At 55.6% G+C, this 22,680-nt stretch overlaps 1 protein-coding gene across 8 annotated transcripts; it reads right to left on the bottom strand.

Annotated features, from left to right (window-relative positions):
* Positions 1-1,430: 1,430 nt before the first annotated feature.
* On the bottom strand, positions 1,431-14,633 carry CATIP (ciliogenesis associated TTC17 interacting protein). Of its 8 annotated transcripts, none has more exons than XM_089329864.1 (10): positions 14,315-14,560; positions 14,045-14,137; positions 13,610-13,810; positions 13,341-13,396; positions 12,683-12,769; positions 12,396-12,563; positions 8,114-8,190; positions 7,834-7,922; positions 6,935-7,701; positions 1,431-2,260 (listed from the first exon to the last, which is right to left on the bottom strand). In XM_089329864.1, the coding sequence occupies exons 1-10, from the start codon at positions 14,337-14,339 to the stop codon at positions 2,111-2,113; spliced, it is 1,713 nt and encodes a 570-aa protein (XP_089185990.1). In that variant the 5' UTR covers positions 14,340-14,560; the 3' UTR covers positions 1,431-2,110. The 8 variants fall into 8 exon arrangements, with proteins under 8 accessions (XP_089185990.1, XP_089185989.1, XP_089185994.1 ...); XM_089329863.1 differs by having other exon boundaries at positions 14,312-14,554; XM_070070206.2 differs by lacking the exon at positions 6,935-7,701 and adding an exon at positions 10,274-10,398 and having other exon boundaries at positions 2,058-2,264; positions 14,312-14,508.
* Positions 14,634-22,680: the final 8,047 nt, after the last annotated feature.

Here is a 22,680-nt window from a genome sequence, read left to right on the forward strand (position 1 = left end):
CCCGGGAAAGCAGCGGAAGATGACCCAAGTGCTCGGGTCCTTACCATCCATGTGGGAGACCTGGATGAAGCTCCTGGCTCCTGTTGCAGCCATTTGGGGAGTGCAACATTGGATAGAAGATCAATCTCTTTCTCTCCCCGTCTTTTCCTTTCTTCCTGTAACTTTGACTTTCAAATAAATATATCTTAAAAAAAATGTTGCTAAAAGTGTTGATGGGCTTCAAGGCGGGGACTTGATGGACCCATGACCTGTGAGGGGTGGGCCTGGTGGGAGGTGGCTGGTGGGAAGTGCCCTTGGAGGGGAGTTCTCCGGAGATCATGGTAATGTGAGCCGACTCCATCTGCCTCTCTCCCTGCCCGCCCCCCTCCCCACCTTGGCTCACCACGTGGTTGTTCCTCTGCACCTGAGCCCCCACTGCTAGGCTCCACCAAACGCCAGCCAGACTGGTGGGGCTGCCTGACCTTGAACTGCAATCTGCAATAACCTTTTTCCTTCCCAAGAAGGAATACCCTCTTGGGTATTTTAATCAAAACAAAGCAAAGTTGGCTATTATGAACAGGTAAACAAAAATATGGTATATTCCTATAATGGACTATAATTCAATTTTCAAAAAAGAAGAAATTCTGACACATGCTGTAATCTGGATGAAACTTGAATACATCATGCTAACACAGAAGGGATTAAGCTGTGGACAGATGTTACATGCTTCCACTTCTATGAAGTACCCAGCACAGGCAAGTTTATAGACACAGAAAGCAGAACGGTAGGGGCGGACACTGGCACAGTAGGTTAGGCGGCAGCTTGGGATACCTGTATCTCATATCAGAGCACTAGTTCAAATCTCAGCTCCTCCACTTGTGATCCAGCTCCCTGCTAATGCACCCAGGAAGACAGGGGGTGATGGCCCAACTATCTGTGAACCTGCCACCCATGTGAGAGACTCAGATGGAGGTTCAGGTTCCTGGTTTTGGCCTGGGCCAATCCTGGCTGTTGTGGGCATTTGAGGAGTGAGTCAGTAAATGGAGAGCCCTCTCTCTGTCACTCTGCCTTTCAAATAAATCTATTTGAAAGGCAGAGTGACAAAGAGAAGGAGAGATGGAAAGAGCATGATCTTCCATTCTCTGCTTCACTCCCCAGATGGCCACAATGGCTGGGGCTGGGCCAGGGCAAAGCCAGGACCCTGGAACTCCACCTGGGTCTCCCACACAGGGGGCAGGGCCCAAGCCCTTGGGCCATCTTCTGCAGATTTCCTATTAGCGGGACGCTGGATTGGGAGCCCAACACAGCTGGGACCTGAACCACAGCTCATATGGCATTCTGGTGGAGCAAACCATGGCTTAACCCACTGTGCCACAACGCTCGCCCCGTGATGTGGTGGCCACTGGGAGAAACCATGTGACGTATACATGGCATCTTTGAATTATTAACTATTTCTTCTTTTTTAAAAAAAGATTTATTTGAAAGGTAGAGTTATGGAGGGGGATGGAGGGGGGAGGGAGAGACAGAGACAGAGATAGATAGAGAGAGAGATCTTCCATCTTCTGATTCACTCCCCAAATGGCTGCAATGGCCAGGGTTAGGTCAAGCTGAAGCCAGGAGCCTGGAGCTTCTGTCGGGTCTCCCACGTTGGGGCAGGGGTCCAAACCCTTGGGTCATCCTCCACTGCTTTCGCAGGCCACCAGCAGGAAGCTGGATCAGAAGTGGAGCAGCTGGGTCTTGCCTTCCACTCTGAGTTGATGCAGCCAGAAGGCCCTCAGCAGATGCCGTCAGCTCCATGCTGGACTGCCCAGGCTCCAGGACCGTGAGAAATGACGCTTTGGCGTAAGTCCCTGCTCTGGCATTTTGTAATCAGAGCTCCATCTGCAGCATTGAGCCTGTTGATCTGCTCCCAGCAAGGCTTCCTGTGGCAAGAGAAGCCACAGAGGCAGAGGTGGGGTGGGAGGACATGCGGGCCCTTGCCAGCCCACTTCCAGGCTCTCTCTGTCTCGGGGACAGCAGGAGGTGCTTTGGCTGGGCTCCTGCACGCTGCACCATCTTGTCCTGGGCCCCTTGGGTAGCTCAGAGGTTTAATGCTTGGTCTCTACAGGTACTGGTTCCTCCTGAAGCATCTTCAGCATTCTTTGCCTGTGTCACCTCCTCCAGGAAGCCTTCCTTGTGTTTCCCAGGCCAGACTCCTCTGCCCCTCAGCACAGCACTGTCCCCCTCTATCCAGGCGAAGCTGCTGCTGGTGAGTGCGCAGTAGGAACGAAGCGGTGTCTGGCTGCCTGGAGAGGGGAAAGACGGTGAAATGAAGTCTACTCCGGATGGACAGGCGCAGGAAGATGCCTCTTCTTGGTGCTGGCTCTGTCTTGAGGGTGGATGAGCACAGGAGCCAGCCTCCCTGGCTCCAAATCCTGGCACCACCACGAGCCAGCACGTGGCCTTGGGCCTTAGCCTGAATAGAAAAACAGAGCCCAAGCCGCAGGGCATGCAGGGACCACAGGGTTGCTCTCACCACGATTTACTTCCCTCTGCTTCCCTGTCTGCCCGGACTGTCACACCTGCTGTGCGCGCCCTAGGATTGCAGGTGTAGGTTCCTCTCTTAGGACTTCCCACCCTGTACTTACACATTCAGCCATGGCATTGTTCATGCATTTATCCAAGAGATGCAGAGAGACAGCAGGACAGACAGTCCCATCTGCTGCTTCACTTCCTAAAGGTCTGTAATGGCCCCGGCCACATGGGACCTGAAGCCAGGAGCCAGGAACTCAATCTGGGTCTCCCACGTGGGTGGCAGGGCCCCAAGCATCTGACTCATCCCCTCCCTGGGTCTGCCGGAAGGTGGAATCGGAAGTCAGAGCTGGGAGTGGAACCCAGATCTCGGATTTGGGACTCTGGCCGACTTAACCTCCGGGCCAATGCCTAATCCCATGCATGAAATTATTGAGTGATGCATTTAAAAAAAAAGATTTATTTCTGTATTTGAGAAGCAAAGTTACAGACAGAGAGAGGGAGAGACGGAGAGAGAGGTCTTCCATCTGCTGGTTCACTCCCCAAATGGCCACAACGGCAGGAGCTGGGCCAATCAGAAGCTCCGAGAAATGCATTTTTTTTTAGAAAACCTTTTTACTCACTTATTCTTTTAACACTTTCATTTTTTTTTTCACTTTATTTAGAAAGCAGAGAGACAGAGATGGAGAGATCTTTCATCCACTGGTTCATTCCTCCAAAGCCCACAGCAACCAGGGCTGACCCAGGCTGAAGCCCGGATTCAGGGACTCGAAGCAGGTTTCCCACGTAGCTGTCAGGGAATCCAGTACTCGAGCCACTACCTGCCACCTCCCAGCATGCGCGTTAGCAGGAAGCTGGTTTGGAAGTGGAGCCGAGACTCGAACCTGGCACTCTGCTCTGGGATGTGGGTGTCCCAGCTGGCCTCTTAACCATTGTGCCAAATATGAGAATTATTTAAAAGGCAGAGAGACACACAGATCTATCTGATGGTTCACTCGCCAAATGCCTGCAAAAGTCAGGGCTGGGCCAGGCTGAAGCCGGGAGCCAGGAACTCCACCCAGGTCTCCCTGGTGTACGGCAGGGACCCAGATACGTGAGCCATCACCGGCAGCCTCCCAGGGCCTGCACAAGGAAGAGGGTAAAGTCGAAACCAGGTACTCGGATATGAGAAGCAGGCAGCTTAACTGGCGTGGTAACCACCAGGCCAAACGCCTGTCCAGAGAACTGCGTCTTTTGGTACCACGGAGCAGCAGGCCAGGGTCACAGCTCTGGGGGGAGACATGATTAAATTCTAAAAAGGAGCCAGTTTTGAATGAAGGTCCCAGCGAAGGCAGGGAAGGTGGCCAGGCTCCTCCTTCCTGGGTCATTTGATGCAAGGACGCTAACCCCGGGAAGCCCCTCGGGGCATGGATGTTGTCACCTGCCCCTCTCCTCCCCCTCTGCAGAGAATCTGGACCAAAAGAGGCTCTTAGGATCTCTCCGGAAATGTTCTGGGTGCATGAGTTGGGTCAGCTTAGGTTTGAGTTCTCCAAAGATGGAGACCGCACCAGGGCTCAGGGGGTGCACGGATCCTGCTCCGCCCACCTGACAGTGACTGATTGCCCCGTCTCCTGCCTCTCCTGCCCTGTGGCGCTCTCGCCTCCCACTCTCCTGCTTCTCCGCATGCCTTGCTCATGGCCTCTGCACCTGCTGTTCCCTCTGCTTGCCTTGCTTGTCCTGCCGTTCTCCAGAGTTCCTGATCGTTTAGGTCTCGGCTCAACTGAGATCCTAGGGAGGCCTTCTCTGAAGTCCCCACCCCACCCCCTCTGGCCCCGCAGCCTCGGTCTTCCATCTTTCCTGTCAGCGTCAGAGGTGTTGTGCAGGAAATGGTGACTGCACACTTCCCCAGTACCTGTAAGCTGCACAGTGACCGGGCTCAGAATAATCCTGGCGCACACGAGGAGCCTGCTATCTGTCGGCTGCCAGAGTGAATGAGAATTTACCAGGGGCCAGCGCTGTGGCGTAGTGGGTAGGGCCACCATCTGTGGCACCGGCATCCCATACAGGAGCTGGTTCGTGTCCCGGCTGCTCCACTTCTGATCCAACTCCCTACCAATGCTCCTGGGAAAGCAGTGGAAGATGGCCCAAGTGCTTGGGCCCCTGCACCCACGTGGGAGACCAGCAAGAAGCTCCTGGCTTTGGCCTGGCCCAGCTCTGGCCATTGTGGCCATTTGGGGGAATGAACAAGTGGACGGAAGATAATCTCTCTCTCTGTAACCCTGCCTTTCAAATAAAAATTTAACCTATTGAGTTGTGCCTTCCAATGTAGTAGTTGCTAGCCACATGTGGCTATTTAAATCTAAGATATGGAGTAGGAGATGGGATAGTTTGCAGATGGCAGAGAGGTTATGGGGGGGAACCACTATAATCCTAAAGTTGTACTTTTGTTTTTTTTTTTGTTGTTGTTTTTAAAGATTTATTTATTTATTTGCAAGTCAGAGTTACACAGAGAGAGGAGAGGCAGAGAGAGAGAGAGGTTTTCCATCTTCTGGTTCGCTCCCCAGTTGGCTGCAACGGCCAGAGCTGCGCCGATCTGAAGCCAGGAGCCAGGAGCATCTTCCGGGTCTCCCAGGCAGGTGCAGAGGTCCAAGGACTAGGGCCATCTTCTACTGCTTTTCCAGGCCATAGCAGAGAGCGGGATTCGAAGTGGAGCAGCTGGGTCTTGAACCAGCGCCCATATGGGATGCTGGCGCTTCAGGCCACGGCGTTAACCAACACTGTGCCACAGCGCCGGCCCCTAAAGTTGTACTTTTGAAATTTATATTTATTAAATAAAAGTTTTCTTAAAAAATAAATAAATCTAAGACAACTAAAATGAAATAGAACTCCAATACTCCAATTCCTCAGTCTGGTCCACCATACTTTTTTTTTTTTTTTTTAAGATTTATTTATTTATTTGAAAGGCAGAGCTACAGAGAGGCAGAGAGAGAGGTCTTCCATCTGCTGGTTCACTCCCTAAGTGGCTGCAATGGCCAGAGCTGGGCTGATCTGAAGCCAGGAGTCAGGAGTTTCTTCTGGGTCTTCCACACGGGTACAGGGGCTCAAGCACATAGGCCGTCTTCTACTGCTTTCCCAGGAGCATTAGCAGGGAGCTGGATCGGAAGTGGAGCAGCCGGGACTAGAACGCTCCCATATCGAATGCCAGCACTGCAGGCGGTGGCTTTACCCGCTACACCACAGCACTGGCCTCTTACCACACCTTAGGTGCTCAGTGCCCACACATGTGGGTGCCTACCATACTGGACATCACAGATGTCAAATTCCCATCACCGCAGCTGGACACTGCTGCTCCAGACCATGAGCCTGGGTCACAGCCTCCACTTCTTTCCTTGCTTGCGACATTGCCTCTGCCAGGAATTCTTTATCTGACCCTTAGTAAAAATCTTATCCACATTGAATTTGGCAATCTGGTAACATAACACAAAAGTCTTTTTTTTTTTTTTTTTCCCAAAGGCAGAGTGGACAGTGAGAGAGAGAAAGAGTCAGAGAGAAAGGTCTTCCTTTTTCTGTTGGTTCACCCCCAATGGCTGCTCCAGCAGCGCACTGTGGCCAGCGCACAGCGCTGATCCGAAACCAGGAGCCAGGCGCTTCTCCTGGTCTCCCATGCATGTGCAGGGCCCAAGGACTTGGGCCATCCTCCACTGCACTCCTGGGCCACAGCAGAGAGCTAGACTGGAAGAGGAGCAACCGGGATAGAATCCGGCGCCCCGAACGGGACTAGAACCCGGTGTGCTGGCGCCACAAGGCAGAGGATTAGCCTAGTGAGCCATGGCGCCGGCCACACAAAAGTCTTTAAATCAATTTAACAATCCCCCTTGTCAGAATGAATCCCTGATGAAATAGTGGTTGATAGATGCCAAGATTCAGCCACAAGGATGTTCAATGTATCCATTGCTCCTAACAAGGGAGATTGGTTAAGTTAATGTACAGTCATGAAAAATGGAAGACTGTGTAATGATATGGAAATATTTTAAAACATTGTTAGATAAACACAGCCAGTTACCCGTAGAAGAAGTTACTAAATACAGAGAACTGGGGTGAACTCTAGGGAACCTAGGGTCTAGGGTCTGGAAACTTTCCAGAATGTAACAGAGAATGCAATCAGCAGCCACGGAGGAGCAGCGAGCCTTTCATTTCTGCTAAGAACTAAGGCTTCCTGGAGCTGTAAAGACCAAGGCGATCCACAGAGAAGCGTTTGACAAAGCACCCGCTGGACCACCCCACCGCTTCCTGGCTCAGGGCGGGGTGGCCCAGGGAGGTGGCCCCAGCGCTAACGCTGGCTGCCTCCAGGCAGGGAGACCGACAGACTTCGCTTCCTTCTCTTGCTTTACCTCGCTTTTCTGAGTTTTCTCTAATACGCGCTTCTCTTTGAAATAGGGAGGGGACAACAGGAAAAATTTAAAACTTGCTCTGCATCACCCTTGCGGGCATCCGCGCCTGGGTCCCTTCGCGCACGCGCGCACGGCTCCTCCCGGGTCCCGGTGGAGGGATGGGGGAGGAGGAGGGCGCCCTCTACTCTTTGGGACTGAGCCCGCATCCAGCCCGGTGGAAACAGCCGCTGTCCTGAACGGATCGACTCGAACCAGGAGCCCCTGGAGGTCCGCAATGTTTGGGGGGGGGGGTTCCTGTTTGTGGGAGAGACAGAGCATGAGAGTTGGAGACTTGGGAGACACCCGAGGTGAAGGGCAAGGCCCATGGTGGTCCACGTCCCCTCTCCCACAGCCCCCATCCCGTCATGGGTTCTTTTTTGGGGAGCTGGGAGTGAGGACACCTCGGCATGGCCGCCGGCTTCGCTAGCTGCCGACTGTGTCTCTATACCTTTCTGGGACTCTATTTTCCTATCTATAAAATGGGGATAATGATGACACAAGCGTCTGGAAAGAAAGGCTGTTCCTATTGTTAGCCCAAGACAAGAGCCGCCCCCGCCTAGTCCGCCCCCGCGCCGCCGGCGCCGGGCTCGGGGTCCAGCGAGCGGAAGGGGCTGGGCCGGTGCGAGGAGCGGAAGGCGGGCCCGGGCGGGCGGTGCGGGTCGAAGGGGCCGAAGAACTCGGCGGCGAAGGTGACCACGTCGCGGGGCTGGCGCAGCAGCAGGAAGAGCAGGAAGTCGGAGAGCAGCGCCCGGGCGTCGGGGTGCTGCCGCAGGTAGGCGCTGTGGCTGGTCCGCAGCTCCTCCTGCGGGGGCAGGCCGGGCCTGAGCCCTGGGTGGGCCCACCAGCCCCCCACCCCGAGACAGGTCGGGAGCGGTGCACTTGGTGGCCTCCCGGGGCCAGTGGAGACCCCGGGCTGGCGGCGGCCGCTGCTCACCTTGCGGTGCAGGAACTTGGAGTGGAGCTGCAAGTCGTCCTCCCACACCAGGGGCTTCTTTTCGAACACGGGCGGAGGCTCGATTTCGTCTGGGTGGGGAGGGGGGAGGCTGGGTGTTCCCCACCGCAGAGCCTTCCTTCTGGTCCATGGGGGCATCCGAGGACAGGCCCAGCAGAGGGCCTCTTGCCCTCCCGCTGGGGCCAAGGTCCTGGGAAAAGTCAGCCCCGCCTCCGGGAAAGCCCCACCCCCCCAGCCTCTCCCACGGGTGCCTTTCGCTCACCCTCCTCCCTCAAGATGGGCATCTTGGTGATGATGCAGCAGCCGGCGGAGCCGATCTGGACTCTCTTGGCCAAATGCCTGGGGGCAACACACGGAAGCATCCTCCTGGGCGCATGCTGGGACCGAGCTGTGCCCTCCCCGGCTGGGCTGCGGCTGCACCGCTGGGGCTTGTAGCTCTCTTTGGGGAGGTTATTAAAGCTAAATGAGGTCATGTGGGCAGGGCATTCGAGAGGATTGATGTCTGCATTTAATCAGAGGTCCTGGAGCTGGCTGCGGAAGGCGTGTGTGGCCCCAGTGAGGAGGCGGCCACTGGGGAGCTGTGGCCTGCAACCAGCCCTGCTGGCGTCTTGCCCTTGGCCTTGCGCCCTCCAAAACCGGGAGGACATTCATTTGGGTCGTTTCAGTGGTCCAGTCTGTGGAGTTTTGTTATGGAAGCCTGAGCAGCTTCGTATAGCACCGAGACCTCCTGAGCCCGGGCCTGGGGGCCTCTGTGTACTGCTGCCTCCCTCTCTTGTCTTTGCAGTTCCTGGTATTCATTCTGGGCCCCTAGATAACGGTCCAAGGCTTGCCTTAGGCCTTTGCTTTTTTTTTTTTTTCTTAAAAACTCAGACTGGGGCCAGGGCTGTGGCACAGAGGGTGAAAACCCTGGCCTGTTGCATTTCTGATCCAGCTCCCTGCTAATGAGCCTGAGAAAGCAGCGGAAGATGGCCCAGGGGCATTTCTGATCCAGCTCCCTGCTAATGAGCCTGAGAAAGCAGCGGAAGATGGCCCAGGGGCTTGGGACCCTGCACCCGTGTGGGAGACCCAGAGGAAGCTCCTGGCTCCTGGCTCCTGGCTTCGGATCGGCCCAGCTCTGGCCATTGCAGCCATTTGGGGAGTGAACCAGCAGATGAAAGACCTCTTTCTGTCTACCTCTCTCTGAAACTCTTTCCTTCCTTCCTTCCTTCCTTCCTTCCTTCCTTCCTTCCTTCCTTCCTTCCTTCTTTCCTTCTTTCCTTCTTTCCTTCTTTCCTTCCTGATTTATTTATTTATTTGAAAGGCAGAGTTACAGAGAGGCAGAGAGGCAGAGAGAGGTCTTCCATCCGCTGGTTCACTCCCCAGATGGCTGCAATGGCCAGAGCTGTGCCAATCTGAAGCCAGGAGCCAAGAGCTTCTTCCGGGTCTCCCACGTGGGCACAGGCCCCCAAGGCCTTGGGCCATCTTCTGCTGTTTTCCCAGGCCATAGCAGAGAGCTGGATTGGAAATGGAGCAGCCAGGGCTAGAACCTGTGTCCATATGGATGCCAGCACTGCAGGTGGCGGCTTCACCCGCTACACCACAGCGCCGGCCCCAACTCTTTCAAATAAATGAAGTAAATCTTAAAAAAGAAAAGAAGAACTCCAGCCCTCTTGATGTGTGAGCAGTAAACCATCCCGGACGCCGGTGTTCCACCCAGCAGCTGAGGTGCCTGCATCCCCATCCGGATGCTGGGTCGGGATCTCCGCTCAGGTTTGCTACTGCAGCCTCCTCCTAATGGGACCCCTGGGGGGCAGCCAGCGATGGCTCATTTTGGGTTCCACATGGGGGGAGACCTCCATTGCGTTCCCAGGCAGGAACCAGGGATTGGGAACTCTGTCTCAGTGTCTCTCAAATTAAAAGCAAACACTGCACACGACTCCTGGTGCCTCCTGCTGTGAGGCGCTCAGAGTAGAAGCATGCTAAGCTGTGAAATCAGGAAAGCCAGCAACAACAGGACTTTGTTCCCAGAGTGGTGACCAGCTCGGTGCCTCTTCTGAAATTTCAAGAAACAGATTGCTCTCCCTCACCCACAGGCGCGCACGCTTAGGTGCCAGGGCGCTGCAGGTGCCAACTGGGCAGGGTGCCAGGGTCATGTGGATGTTGGTCAGTCTCCCCCCAAACACCGTGGCATTGGCCTTGGCTCAGCCAGCCAGGGCCGCCTGGTGAGAAAGGGTTGGGAGACGTGGTGAGGAAACGAGGGTGAGTGAGCGAGTGAAGAGAGGGCGAACTGTGTGGATCAAGCCCGGGGGATGCTCGGATCTTAATGGTGACCCTTCCTGGCGGCCTCCCTAGAAATAGCCAGGCCCTTCCCCACTGCTCCACTGAGTACCTGCTGCTGTGCCAGGCACTCCCTCCCAGGCTCCCCCCCCTCATCAGAGCTCACCCATCGGAGAACATGTAGAACTGCCAGGACATGGGGATGCCCTCTTCCGAGTGCACCGTTTGCTCCACAATGAACGCGGGGGCCTGCTGCCGGCCCACCTGGATCGTCTGGAAGCCGAGGGCTTGCTGGCCCCGGCCGAGGGGGAGGGAGACGGCGTGAGATGAAAGCCCTCCCCGTCTCCCCCACCCCACCCCTTCCTCCTCCTCCTCCTCACGCTTCTTGTTCACCACTGGTTAGCAGCCTGTGGCTGCTCAGACCCACAGGAGCCACAAGATTCGAGCTGCACCCCCCAGCTGCGTTGGGGACCCCCTCATGGGGGGGTCATCTTCTGAGTGCTTCTAGTTGGTAGATTCCATTACGGGGGGCGGGGACTAGGGTGGGGTGGGGGTCTGTCCCAGGAAATGGGCTGTTGGGGGGAAGCTGTTGGGCAGCAAGGCTCAGAGGGGTGGGACTAGCTTGGGCTTTGTGACGCCTCTGGCTTGGGCTGCCCTTAGCAGGCTGCCTTGTCGTGAAAGCTTAGCCCTCATTGAGGCTGCAGCCCAGCAGAAAGTCTGGGAGAAGATGGGGGCGGGTGGCCCGGGCTTGTTGGTGTTAAACACATGGCTGGCTGCCCCTTGTGTCATGAAAACAAGACTAGAATGTCATCCACAGGGCTGGTCAGCGCCAGAGAAATTAGCCCCAAGGTGTCTTACTGGAAAAGGCATATGTTCAGAGATGCAGCCCCGAAATCACATAGTCTGAGAAGTCCTAGGCTTGCGGGCTGTGAAGTTTTCCCCCCAAACAAAGGAAAACTGGAATACCCTTTAGGGTTGGGAAATAATAAGAGAATACTGAGGCCGGCTCTGCGGCTCAATAGGCTAATCCTTCGCCTGCGGCACCAGCACACCGGGTTCTAGTCCCGGTTGGGGTGCCAGATTCTGTCCCGGTTGCCCCTCTTCCAGGCCAGCAATCTGCTGTGGCCTGGGAGTGCAGTGGAGGATGGCCCAAGTGCTTGGGCCCTGCACCCCAGGGGAGACCAGGAGAAACACCTGGCTCCTGGCTTCGGATCAGCGTGGTGCGCCGGCCGCAGTGGCCATTGGGAGGTGAACCAATGCAAAAGGAAGACCTTTCTCTTTGTCTCTCTCTCTCTCTGTCCACTCTGCATGTCAAAAAAAAAAAAAAAAAAAAAAAAAAAGGCGAGAATACTGAAGTGGATTGGAGATGTTGCACTTCCTGATGTTAAAGAGTGATGTCTTGGGGTTGGTGTTGTGGGGTGGCAGATTAAACCTCTGTCTGTGATGCCAGCATCCCATAAGGGCACAGGTTTAAAACCCGGCTGCTCATTTCTGATCCAGCTCCCTGCTAATGCACCTGGGAAAGCAGTAGAAGATGGCCCAAGTGCTTGGACCCCTGCACCCTCATGGGAGACCCGGATGAAGCTGCTGGCTTGTGGCTTCAGCCTGGCCCAGCCCCGGCCATTGTAACCATTTGGAGAACGAACCAGCAGATGGAAGACCTCTCTCTCTCTCTGTCTTTAACTCTTTCAAATAAATATTTTTTTTTTTTTGACAGGCAGAGTGGACAGTGAGAGAGAGAGACAGAGAGAAAGGTCTTCCTTTGCCGTTGGTTCACCCTCCAATGGCCACCGCTGCAGCCGGCGCACCGCGCTGATCCGATGGCAGGAGCCAGGATCCAGGTGCTTTTCCTGGTCTCCCATGGGGTGCAGGGCCCAAGCACCTGGGCCATCCTCCACTGCACTCCCTGGCCATAGCAGAGAGCTGGCCTGGAAGAGGGGCAACCGGGACAGAATCCGGCGCCCCGACCGGGACTAGAACCCGGTGTGCCGGCGCCGCAAGGTGGAGGATTAGCCTATTGAGCCACGGCGCCGGCCCAAATAAATATTTTTTAAAGTGATGTCACTTTGAAAACAACCTGCTGCTATGTTTGTGTTTTCTGGACTTTTGTGCAGAGAAGGATTGCTTCCCACTCACTCGCTCCACCCACCCTATGCCTAATCAGCTGACAGATTCCACTGTTGGTTGCTCCTGCCTGTGGAAGGCTCACTCCCCCCCGGCCCCTCCCCCACCGCACAGATGTCTTGTTTCTCTCGCAGCCCGAGCACCCATGCAGGGACACCACTCACGTAGGTGGAATAGCAGAGTTTGCCTTCGGTGTCTAAGGCCAGGAAGCGGGCATTGCTGGGCACGTTCTGCCGCCGTGCCATCGCCCGCAACAGCACCAGGTTGGCGGCCTCGCAGACGAAGCCCTCGATTGAGGCCCAGGGGAAAATGGTCACCCCCGACTTCACTTCCTGTTGAGGACAGTCTGGGTCAGGGAGGGTGGCCCTGGTGGAGTCCCCACTCCAGCTGCTGGCCCGCCACCGCCTGGCGCCTGCCAGTGGCTCTCGGGGGATGTGGCTGCCACCCTCACCTCACCCTCCTTGACACTTCTGGTCATGGTCAGCTGCTCCTCCTGCTTCAGCAAGTTGGTCGTTCGCTCCATGGGGAGGATGAGGTACTACGGTCAGAGCAGGCAGGGGATGATCAGAGACTCCTTGGACACCCCAGGGGCCACCTGTCCATGTCCTTTACAAATGGACAAAAAGGGAACCAACCCCTGCCCCGAACCTTCCACACAAGTCAGACTCGTGTGGTGTGGGATTTAAACAGCAATGCGTTTGCACACACACGTGTGAAAGAGGGGAGTGGCCTCTTTGTCTTTTCCTCTCGGGAAAGGGTCTCAGGCACCAGTGGTTTTCACATTCTAGAAGTTAGTGAACTGGCCAGGGCTTGGTGTGAGGGGGCACAGAGCTGGAGGGTTTGGGGGCCAGGTGGTGAGAGGCCCTTGGGCTTGGCCACAGGCCAGCCTGCATGGACCCTGAGGAGCCATGGGCTCTCCTGTTGGAGGAGCTCCAGTAGGCCGTGGACAGTGTGTGTGCATGGGAGAGCCATCAGTGCACCGTGGCCGCCAGTATCCCATGTGTGTGCTTCCCTGTGTGTGCAGCAGGGGTTGCCGGGTAAGTGTGGGCAGAGTTGGGGTGATAGTCCACTGGGGCACCTGGGTCAGGGGTGGGAGCTCCAGGAGGTACCTTGATGAACTCGTGGCTGTGCTGTTCCACGGGCTCCAGTTTCCACGAGAGATAGCCTGGGTGCGGAGAGACGGGCACCGGTGACCCAGGAGACGTGGGGCTGAGGCAGGAGGGAGCAAGGGCGGCTGGAGCTCAGCGGGAGGGCTAGGCGCCAAGCTGCTCTGGTCTGGGTCTGCGCCTGTGGCGGCCCCTCCGTCCCCACCCCCCACCCCGTCCTGGGGATGGAGTGCGGAGAGCAGAGGCGGCTCCTGCAGGCGGCGGCAGTCTACCCAGGAGGGAGTTTCCGCAGAGCATCTTGTCCAGGAAGCCGTGGCTGGAGGCGTGCACCAGGATGCAGTTGGACAGGATCCCCTGCTGGTCTTTGTACCTCCCTCTCTGCACCTCAATGGTCAGCTCTCCCTGCGGCTCCCCCGTGTCCGAGACCATGGCCAGAGTCTCCGAGAAGAGCAGCAGCTGCAGCTCCTCCAGCCCTGGGGGCGAGGGGCAGGGTGGGGGGAGATCACGCCCCTGCTACTGGGCCTCGATCCTGGGACCCCCTCCCTTCCAGTAACCCCCTCCCCCAGGTCCCTGGGGTTTTCCCTTGAAGATGTCCACAAAGAAGCCTCAACTTGTTCTGAGTCCCAGGAGAAAAAAGCTGAGCACGATGGGACTGGCCTGGGCTTTCTTTCTCCCCCACCCAAGGGTGCCCCCTGCCCCGTGCCCACCGAGAGAGTTGAGGAAGTTGATGGCCTCGGCATTGGCCTGTGGCAGGGGCGGCCCCTCCTGGCCGGCAAGCCTGTACTCCTTGGTTCTGACGCCTGCAGAGGGAGGAGAGGCTGAGATGGAAACCCCTGGGAGGCGCAGAGCCAGGTGCGGCATGGGCACCCTAGTCCTGGCCCCTGGCCCCAGGAGGATTCTGCTCCTCTAGGACGACCCCCAGGTGGACTGTGACGGAGAGGAGCCCCTGTTTCCAGCCCCAGCAGCCCCCTTACCACCTGTGAGGAGAGCTTTGGAGGACATGCTGTCAGCAGCGACCCAGTCTGTGGTCGGCAGTCTCCATGGCAACCGGGAGCCAGCTACCGCCTCTTAAAGGGGCATCAACCCGCTTCCCTACACCCAGGGCTGGGAGGAAGTTGACAGTGCAGGTCCTGAAACTCAGTTTGAGCCTGAGATGTTGTCCAGCAGAGGGAGCGCTTGCCTGCCTTGTGAGAGGCAGGCCCCCTTTTTTTATTTTTTATTTTTTATTTTTTATTTTTTGACAGGCAGAGTGGACAGTGAGAGAGAGAGACAGAGAGAAAGGTCTTCCTTTTGCCGTTGGTTCACCCTCCAATGGCCTCCGCGGCTGGCGTGCTGAGGCCGGCACACCACGCTGATCTGAGGGCAGGAGCCAGGTACTTATCCTGGTCTCCCATGGGGTGCAGGGCCCAAGTACTTGGTCATCCTCCACTGCACTCCCTGGCCACAGCAGAGAGCTGGCCTGGAAGAGGGGCAACCGGGACAGAATCCGGCGCCCCGACCGGGACTAGAACCCGGGCTGCCAGCTCCGCTAGGCAGAGGATTAGCCTAGTGAGCCGCGGCGCCGGCCCCAGAATGGATCCTTAGAGTGAGGGAGTCCCACTGTCACCACCATGGTGGGAATGTGATGTGCCCTCAGTAGAAACTGGACTTCGAATTTGGATCTTTTCCTGGGCTGATTACACGTAGTACCGTCCTCTTTCCCGACGCTGGGCGAGTGGACAGCGTCCCTGGTGTTGCTGAGCTGTGATGGTTGGCTGGCTGGGTGTATTTGATGCATTTTCGGCTTCCAATGTTTTTCACTGGTGATGGGTTTGCCTGAGGACACGACCCTATGATAAGTTAAGGTGCACTGTACGTGTAACAATAATGGTGACAACAGGCCGGCGCCGCAGCTCACTAGGCTAATCCTTCGCCTGCGGCGCCGGCACCCCGGGTTCTAGTCCCCGTTGGGGAGCCAGATTCTGTCCTGATTGCTCCTCTCCCAATCCAGCTCTCTTCTGTGGCCTGGGAAGGCAGTGGAGGATGGCCCGGGTCTTTGTGCCCTGCACCCGCATGAGAGACCAGGAGGAAGCACCTGGCTCCTGGCTTCGGATCGGCGCAGTGCGCCAGCCGTAGCGACCATTTTGGGGGTGAACCAACTGAAGACCTTTCTCTCTCTCTCTCTCTAACTCTGCCTGTCAAAAAAATTTTAAGAAATGATGACAACAGTGATGATCACAGCAAATTCTCACCCACCCTTACTCTTGTTGAGCACTGTTCTAAAGGGCTTTATATCATTAGCTCATTTACCTTCAGACTGTCTGAAGTTCGTCCTTTTAAGGTTTATGTATTTACATGTTTGAAAGGAAGAATTACCGAGAGAAGGAGAGACAATAAGAGAAAGAGAGAGAGAGAGAGAGAGAGAGAGAGAGAGATGCAGGCGCTGTGGCGCAGCAGGTTAAAGCCGCAGCCTGCAGCGCGGGCATCCCACATGGGCGCTGGTTCGAGTCCTGGCTGCTCCACTTCCGATCAAGCTCTCTGCTATGGCCTGGGAAAGCAGTGGAAGATGGCCCAGGTCCTTCTTGGGTCCATGCACTTGCGTGGGAGACCTGGAAGAAGCTGCTGGCTCCTGGCTCCTGGCTCCTGGCTCCTGACTTCAGATCCGCTCAGCTCTGGCCATTGTGGTCATTTAGGGAGTAAACCAGCAGATGGGAGACCTTGTTCTTCCTCTCTGCCTCTACCTCTCTCTGTGACACTGTCTTTTTTTTTTTTTTTTTTTGACAGGCAGAGTGGACAGTGAGAGAGAGAGACAGAGAGAAAGGTCTTCCTTTGCCGTTGGTTCACCCTCCAATGGCCGCCGCGGCCAGCGTGCTGCAGCCAGCACACCACGCTGATCCGATGGCAGGAGCCAGGAGCCAGGTGCTTTTCCTGGTCTCCCATGGGGTGCAGGGCCCAAGCACCTGGGCCATCCTCCACTGCACTCCCTGGCCACAGCAGAGGGCTGGCCTGGAAGAGGGGCAACCGGGACAGAATCCGGCGCCCCAACCGGGACTAGAACCCGGTGTGCCGGCGCCGCTAGGCGGAGGATTAGCCTAGTGAGCCGCGGCGCCGGCCTACACTGTCTTTCAAATAAATAAAATAAATCTAAAAAAGAGAGACGAGAGAGAATGTGTAAGAGTGTGTCAGGGTGTGTGTATAAGTGTGTCAGGGTGTGTGTGTGTCAGGGGTGTGCATATGTGTCAGGGTGTGTTCACTTCCTAGACTGGAATCTCTCCCTCTTTAACTGTCTTTCACATAAATAAACATATACATTTATACATTAAAAATGTATAAATAAAAAACCAAAGTCTCTGTGGGTTGGGCGTTGAAAGACAGAGAGAGGTCTCTGAGCTGCCGGTTTACTCCCCAAATGCCTGCAACATCTGGAGCTGGAACTGAGCTGGGCCAGGCTGAAGCCAGCAGCCTGGAACTCAATCTGGGTGGGTATCAGGGACCGAGGCACTGAGCCCTCACCTGCTGCCTCCGAGGGTGTGCATTTGTGAGAAGCTGGGCTCAGGGCTGAGCCAGGTCCCCAGAGGTGGGACTCAGGCATTCCCAAGTGGCAGCTTAAGCACACGACCAAATGTACACCCCTGAAGCACTTTATGAACAAGAAAAATGAGGCACAGAGAGGTTAAATATTTTCCCAAGGCCACACAGCTGATAACCGGCCTCAGGACTCAGCCTAAGGCGGTCTGGCTCCACAGCCTGGGAGAATTGAGAGGAAAAGGAATGAATAAAGGAGACATTGACTGCTGCATGTGATTGGAGACACAGGTTTGACAATGGAATGCAGAGATGGGCAACCCCAAGCTGTGGCTGCCTCAGCCCCACCGTGTGAGTAGTAGGGAGACCAGGACAAAGTGGCCATAAAAGCCTCAGGGTCATGGAGTCATAAGCAAAGCCTTGGCGTGCAACCAAGGCGTCCCCCGCCCTGCACACTCACAGCACTCGGGGAGGTAATCGCTACATGGCTTCTTATTAGGTAATCATCTTTCATCTTCTAAAGACTTTAAGTCTTTAAAAAAAATTTTTTTATGTTCTCGTTCTGCTTAACAATCCCAGTAAGACTTTAACTAAAAACTACAGGTGTAAATCAATTATCCAGCCGCTCATTTTAAATTAGAATCTCAAGACTTATGTTCTAAGCCCTCTCATGTGCAAAACGATTTTAAGCATTTTAAGAACTTGAAATGTCAAAAATGAACATTGCGGCACACTCGCAAAATACCTGGATTCTCTTACGCACTGCCACGTGCCGCCATCCATCCAGGCGGAAACCAGGACCCGTAAGCTCCGTCTGGATCTCCTCTGGGAGTGGCAGGCACCCAAGCACTTGAGCCACCACCTGCTGCTTCCCAGGTGCATTAGCGGGAAGCTGAATTGGAAACGGAGCTGGGACTCGAACCTGGAACTCTGAAACCAGCCCGGAGCCTGGTCTCTGACGGGCTGGACACTACTGAGTGTGCCGTTCAGCCCTTCCAGCCGCTCTAGAACGAAGTGCAGTGGTGCTGAATCCCGTCAGAGGCAGAACCTGAATTTGCACCCAGATGTCCTGGAGTAAGTCCTCCTTCATTCGCTCCCTTGGTCCCACATTGTCCCACATTTGGCCTGAGGGGGCTTGGGGACTGTGAAGACTGGGTTCCCGCCTGCTTTCACGAGGCTCCGTCTGCGGCTGGCACTGTGGCACAGCCGGGTAAGCCTGTGATGCTTGCATCGATATGGGCAGCAGTTCAGGTCTCTGCCGGGGCCCCTGCGCCCACGTGGGAGACCCGGATGAAGCGCCTGGCGAAGTCATCTGATGACTGGAATCTCTCTTTAACTGCCCCTTCTTCTCTCCTCCCCTCCCCTCCCCTCCCCTCCCCTCCCCTCTCCTCTCCTCTCCTTTTCTTTTTGACAGGCAGAGTGGACAGAGAGATGAAGGTCTTCCTTTACCGTTGGTTCACCCTCCAATGGCCGCGGCCAGCGCACCGCGCTGATCCGACGCCAGGTACTTATCCTGGTCGCACCCAACAACACACATGACACACACATCCCCGACACACACCTTACACACATATGACACACATATCCTGACATACACCCTGCCAAATACACGACAGGCAGAGTGGATAGTGAGAGAGAGAGAGAGAGACAGAGAGAAAGGTCTTCCTTTTGCCGTTGGTTCACCCTCCCATGGCCGCGGCGCACCGCGCTGATCCGATGGCAGGAGCCAGGTGCTTCTCCTGGCCTCCCATGCATGTGCAGGGCCCAAGGACTTGGGCCATCCTCCACTGCACTCCCTGGCCACAGCAGAGAGCTGGCCTGGAAGAGGGGCAACCGGGACAGAATCCGGCGCCCCGACCGGGACTAGAACCCGGTGTGCTGGCGCCGCGGAGGATTAGCCAGACTCTCTGGCACTCTTAAGGCCGCCTACTTAGCCCTCCCCACTTTGTCCTTTTCTGCCCCAAGGAGAACTAGCCCGCGATCTGGGGGAAAATGCTGCTTATTTTTGGAGCTCTGTGTTAATAAAACACCGGGGAGGCCACGCGTCCCCCTCCGTTTCCTCCGTGTGATTGATCACAGCGCAGAAATCAGCCGCAGGGCTTCTCAAAGTGACCGCGTGAGCTTTTTTGCACTGAGCCTGCTGAGAGCCTCCATGGAGCGCCGTCACCGACAAACCTTTACGGTTTTGCTGTCTTGTATCATTTCTGGTACAGACCCACCCCGAAAAACGGGCCCCTTCCGCCCGCCATGGCTTAATGGGTAGGCACACTGCCCGTCCAAGCGTGGTCATATGACCAGGTCTCTCCAGTCAGAGAAGCCCATTCCCCCGTCACCTATGATTGGTCCGGGGTTGGGCACGTGACGCAAGCTGGACCAATGACGCTTAATTCCCGGAACTATTGGCGGTTCCGCTAGGTTGGGTGAACTAGAAGGCGTCATGTTTCTACTGCAGGGAGGCAATGTGACAGAGGCTGATGGCAGCCCGGAGCAAAGCAGAGCTGAGTGCGGATCCCCTTGGAATCCCTGCTTTCAGGCACACCTGATCCTCACACCCAACAACACACCCCTGACACGCACCCCGAGGCCGTCGTGCAGAACCCCACCTGACGGGTTCGTGAGCACATCAGCTCTCCTTTTGGCTTAAGCTACCCTGTCCTTTTTCTTCCAATTTTTATCTATTTATATGGAAAGCAGAGAGACAGGGACAGCTCCTCCGTCCACCGGTTCACTCTCTAAATGCCAGCAGCAGGCAAGGCTCGGCCAGGCTGAAGCCAGGACCCCAGAACTCAATGTGGGTCTCCCACACGGGCGTCAGGGACCCAAGTACATGAGCATCGCCTGCTGCCTATCAGTGTGAGCATGAGCAGGGGCTGGAATGGGAACTGGAGCTGGGACTTGAACTTGAAATGGAAGGCGGGGATCCCAGGCAGTGTCTTAACCTGGACACCAAACGTCCATCCACGTTTAAGCTACTTTGTGTGGAGCATTTTCACTTGCACCCAGAAAGGTCCTTTTTAAAAACAATGGATTCATTTATTTGAAAGGCAGAGTGAGAGAGGGAGAGAAATCTTCCATGTATTTGTTCATTCCCCAGATGGCAGCAACAGCTGGGCCAGGTCCAAGCCAGGAGCCATGAGCACCATTTGGGTCAGGAACCCAAGCACCTGAGCCATCACCCACTGCTTCCCAGGTACAGTAGCAGGGAGCTGGATGGGAAGTGGTGTAGCCGGGGCTCCAACCAGGCCCTGTGATTCTGGATGCAGCTGTCCCCAGGGGCAGCGCCACCTGCTGGACTGCAACACCCACTGCCCTGAAAAAGGTTCTGACTCATTCAGAGTTGCTCTCACCACTGCAAGGAGAGCAAACAGGTCAGGGGAACGACCCGCCCAAGGCCACTTGGCTGCTGAATGCTAGCATGAGGATTGGCACCCTGGTCAGTGACACCTGCCATCCTGCCAGCCGAGAACCTGCAGCCTTCGCTTGCTGGATGTGAGTGGTCAGTGCCAGCTCCAGCAGGGGCTCCGCTCATGAGGCAGGAGGATGGCCAAGTGGGAGGATCACCCACCAGCCCTCGAGGATTGTCTCCAAGTGCCCCTCAAAGCCAGGCCTACTCAGTGGCTGGCTTAGCTCAGGGCCTGGCCCTGGGCTGCACCCACCAGAGACAGCTGGGAACAGACCCATTTCACAGCGCACAGAGCCACTCTTCTTCAGGAACACAGCCCCACCCTCTGGGTCCTCACTCAGGACAGCTGAGGCTGCTGCCAATGTCCCTGGATGAGGGGGCCTAGGACAGGGGCTGGACTGTGGCCAGGGGTGGAAAACTGTGCCCTGGGCTGAGCACCATAAAGTGTGCTGCTGAACCGGCTCTGCAGGTCTCCAGCCACACCAGGGCCAGCTTCAGGGGTTTTGCCATGGCCAAGTGTCTCTGTTGTATATTCCTATTTCACTGATTTCCTTTAGGGACTGGCACTGTGGCTCGGCGGGTTAACTTGCTGCCCAGGACATCTGTATCCCGTATCAGAGTGCTGATTTGCGTGCCGGGTACTCTGCTTCCCATCTATCTTCCTGCTAATGTGCCTGGAAAGCAGATGATGGCTCAAGTACTTGAGTCACTGCCCCCATATGGGAGACCCAGATGGAGCTCCTGACTCTTGGCTTCAGACTGGCCCAGCCCTGGCTGTTGCTGCCATTTGAGAAGTGGGCCAGGAAATGCAAGATCTTTTCTTCTGTCTCTCCTCTGTCACTCTGCCTTTCAAATACATAACTCTTAAAAAACAAAACAAAACAAAAACAAGCCACTAGGGGCTGACATTGTGGTGTAGCGGGTTAAGCTACCGCCTGCAATGCCAGCATCCCAGATGGGCACTGGTTTGAGTCCTGGCTGCTCCATTTCCGATCCAGCTCCTGCGAATGTGCCTGGGAAAACAGGGGGAAATGGCCCAAGTGCTTGGGCCCCTGTCATCCATGTTAGAGACCTGCATGAAGCTCCTGGCTCCTGGCTTCAGTCTGGCCCAGCCCTGGCCATTGCAGCCATTTGGGGGAGTGAACCAGTGGGTGGAAGATTCTCTCTCTCTCTCTCTCTCTCTGTTTTGCTTTAACTCTACTTTTCAAATACATAAATTTTTTTAAAGAGACTCGAGATGTCGAGTTTTTTTTTTTTGAAGATTTATTTATTTATTTGAAAGTCAGAGTTACACAGAGAGAGAGAGAGAGAGAGAGAGAGAGAGGTCTTCCATCCATTGGTTCACTCCCCAATTGGCCACAACAACTGGAGCTGTGCTGATCCAAAGCCAGGAGCCAGGTGCTTCTTCTGGGTCTCCCACGTGGGTGCAGGGGCCCAAGGACTTGGGCCATCTTCTACTGCTTTCCCAGGCCATAGCAGAGAGCTGGACCAGAAGTGGAGCAGCTGGGTCTTGAACCGGCGCCCATGTGGAATGCCAGCACTGCAGGTGCTTTACCCACTAAGCCACAGCACTGGCCCCAAAATCTTTTTTTAAAAAAACCACTTTAATCACTTTCATGAACTAAAATTGTAATTTGTTAAAACCATTGACCTTGAAGATAAATACAATGCAAACAAAATGGTACTGTTAATGTTTAACTGGGGACAACTGCCCAAGATGTGGCCCTGGAGTCTAGTACTTTCCTTGGTTGGTTGTTCCCTGCCCCCCTTTTTGAATTTGAATTTGAGAATGAGAAAGAGAGAGAGAGAGAAAGAGAGAGAGAGAGAAAGGGAGTCAGGGAGCTCTTATCTGCTGGTTCCCTCTCCCAGTGCCCACCATGACCAGGGCTGGGCTTGGCTGAGCTCATGCTGGGGCCTGGGAACTCAGTCCAGATCTGCCCTGTGGGTGGCAGGAACCCAATCACTTGAGCCATCATCTGCTGCCTCCCAGGGTGCACATGGGCAGGCAGCTGGCAGGAACACAGGCGGGTATCAAGCCCAGGCGCCCCAGGGTTGAACACCAGAATTATTCACTAGGCTGCACACCTCCCTCACTCTTTTTAGAGGCATTAAAGACAGGCTAGCACCAAGGCCAAGGCCATGCCCTTGACATGCTGTTATTCACTGCTGGGCTGTGATGGCTACAAACACCGCCTGGGGCCAGGGGCACGGCCGGTGCCTCTGAAGCTTTGGAAAACACTGAGGTTGGCAGACCGTAAACCCTGACCTGAACACACACACACACACACACACACACACACACACACATACGGGCTGTGGAAGGCACCCTGGGATACTCAGGTCGATTTTATGACCAAAGCTTTCTAAGTCATGCTAACTCCAAGTCGTGGGGCAAACAGTGAGACGGTGCAGGGCCACAGTAAAGACCATCTGCCG

The sequence above is a fragment of the Oryctolagus cuniculus genome, chromosome 3 (assembly GCF_051225735.1).
Source record: "Oryctolagus cuniculus isolate XC-2025 breed Fujian yellow rabbit chromosome 3, ASM5122573v1, whole genome shotgun sequence".
Lineage (NCBI taxonomy): Eukaryota > Metazoa > Chordata > Mammalia > Lagomorpha > Leporidae > Oryctolagus > Oryctolagus cuniculus.

What these genes read in the sequence shown, in the direction of transcription:
- CATIP (XM_089329863.1), bottom strand. Translation starts at nt 14,339, where the DNA reads ATGTCCTCCAAAGCTCTCCTCACAGGTG. An exon ending in CTGCGGAAACTCCCTCCTGG is followed by an intron (nt 13,397 to 13,609) that starts GTAGACTGCCGC and finishes CTCCGCACCCAG; the next exon opens with GCTATCTCTCGTGGAAACTG. An exon ending in GCCCATCTTGAGGGAGGAGG is followed by an intron (nt 7,923 to 8,113) that starts GTGAGCGAAAGG and finishes CTCCCCACCCAG; the next exon opens with ACGAAATCGAGCCTCCGCCC.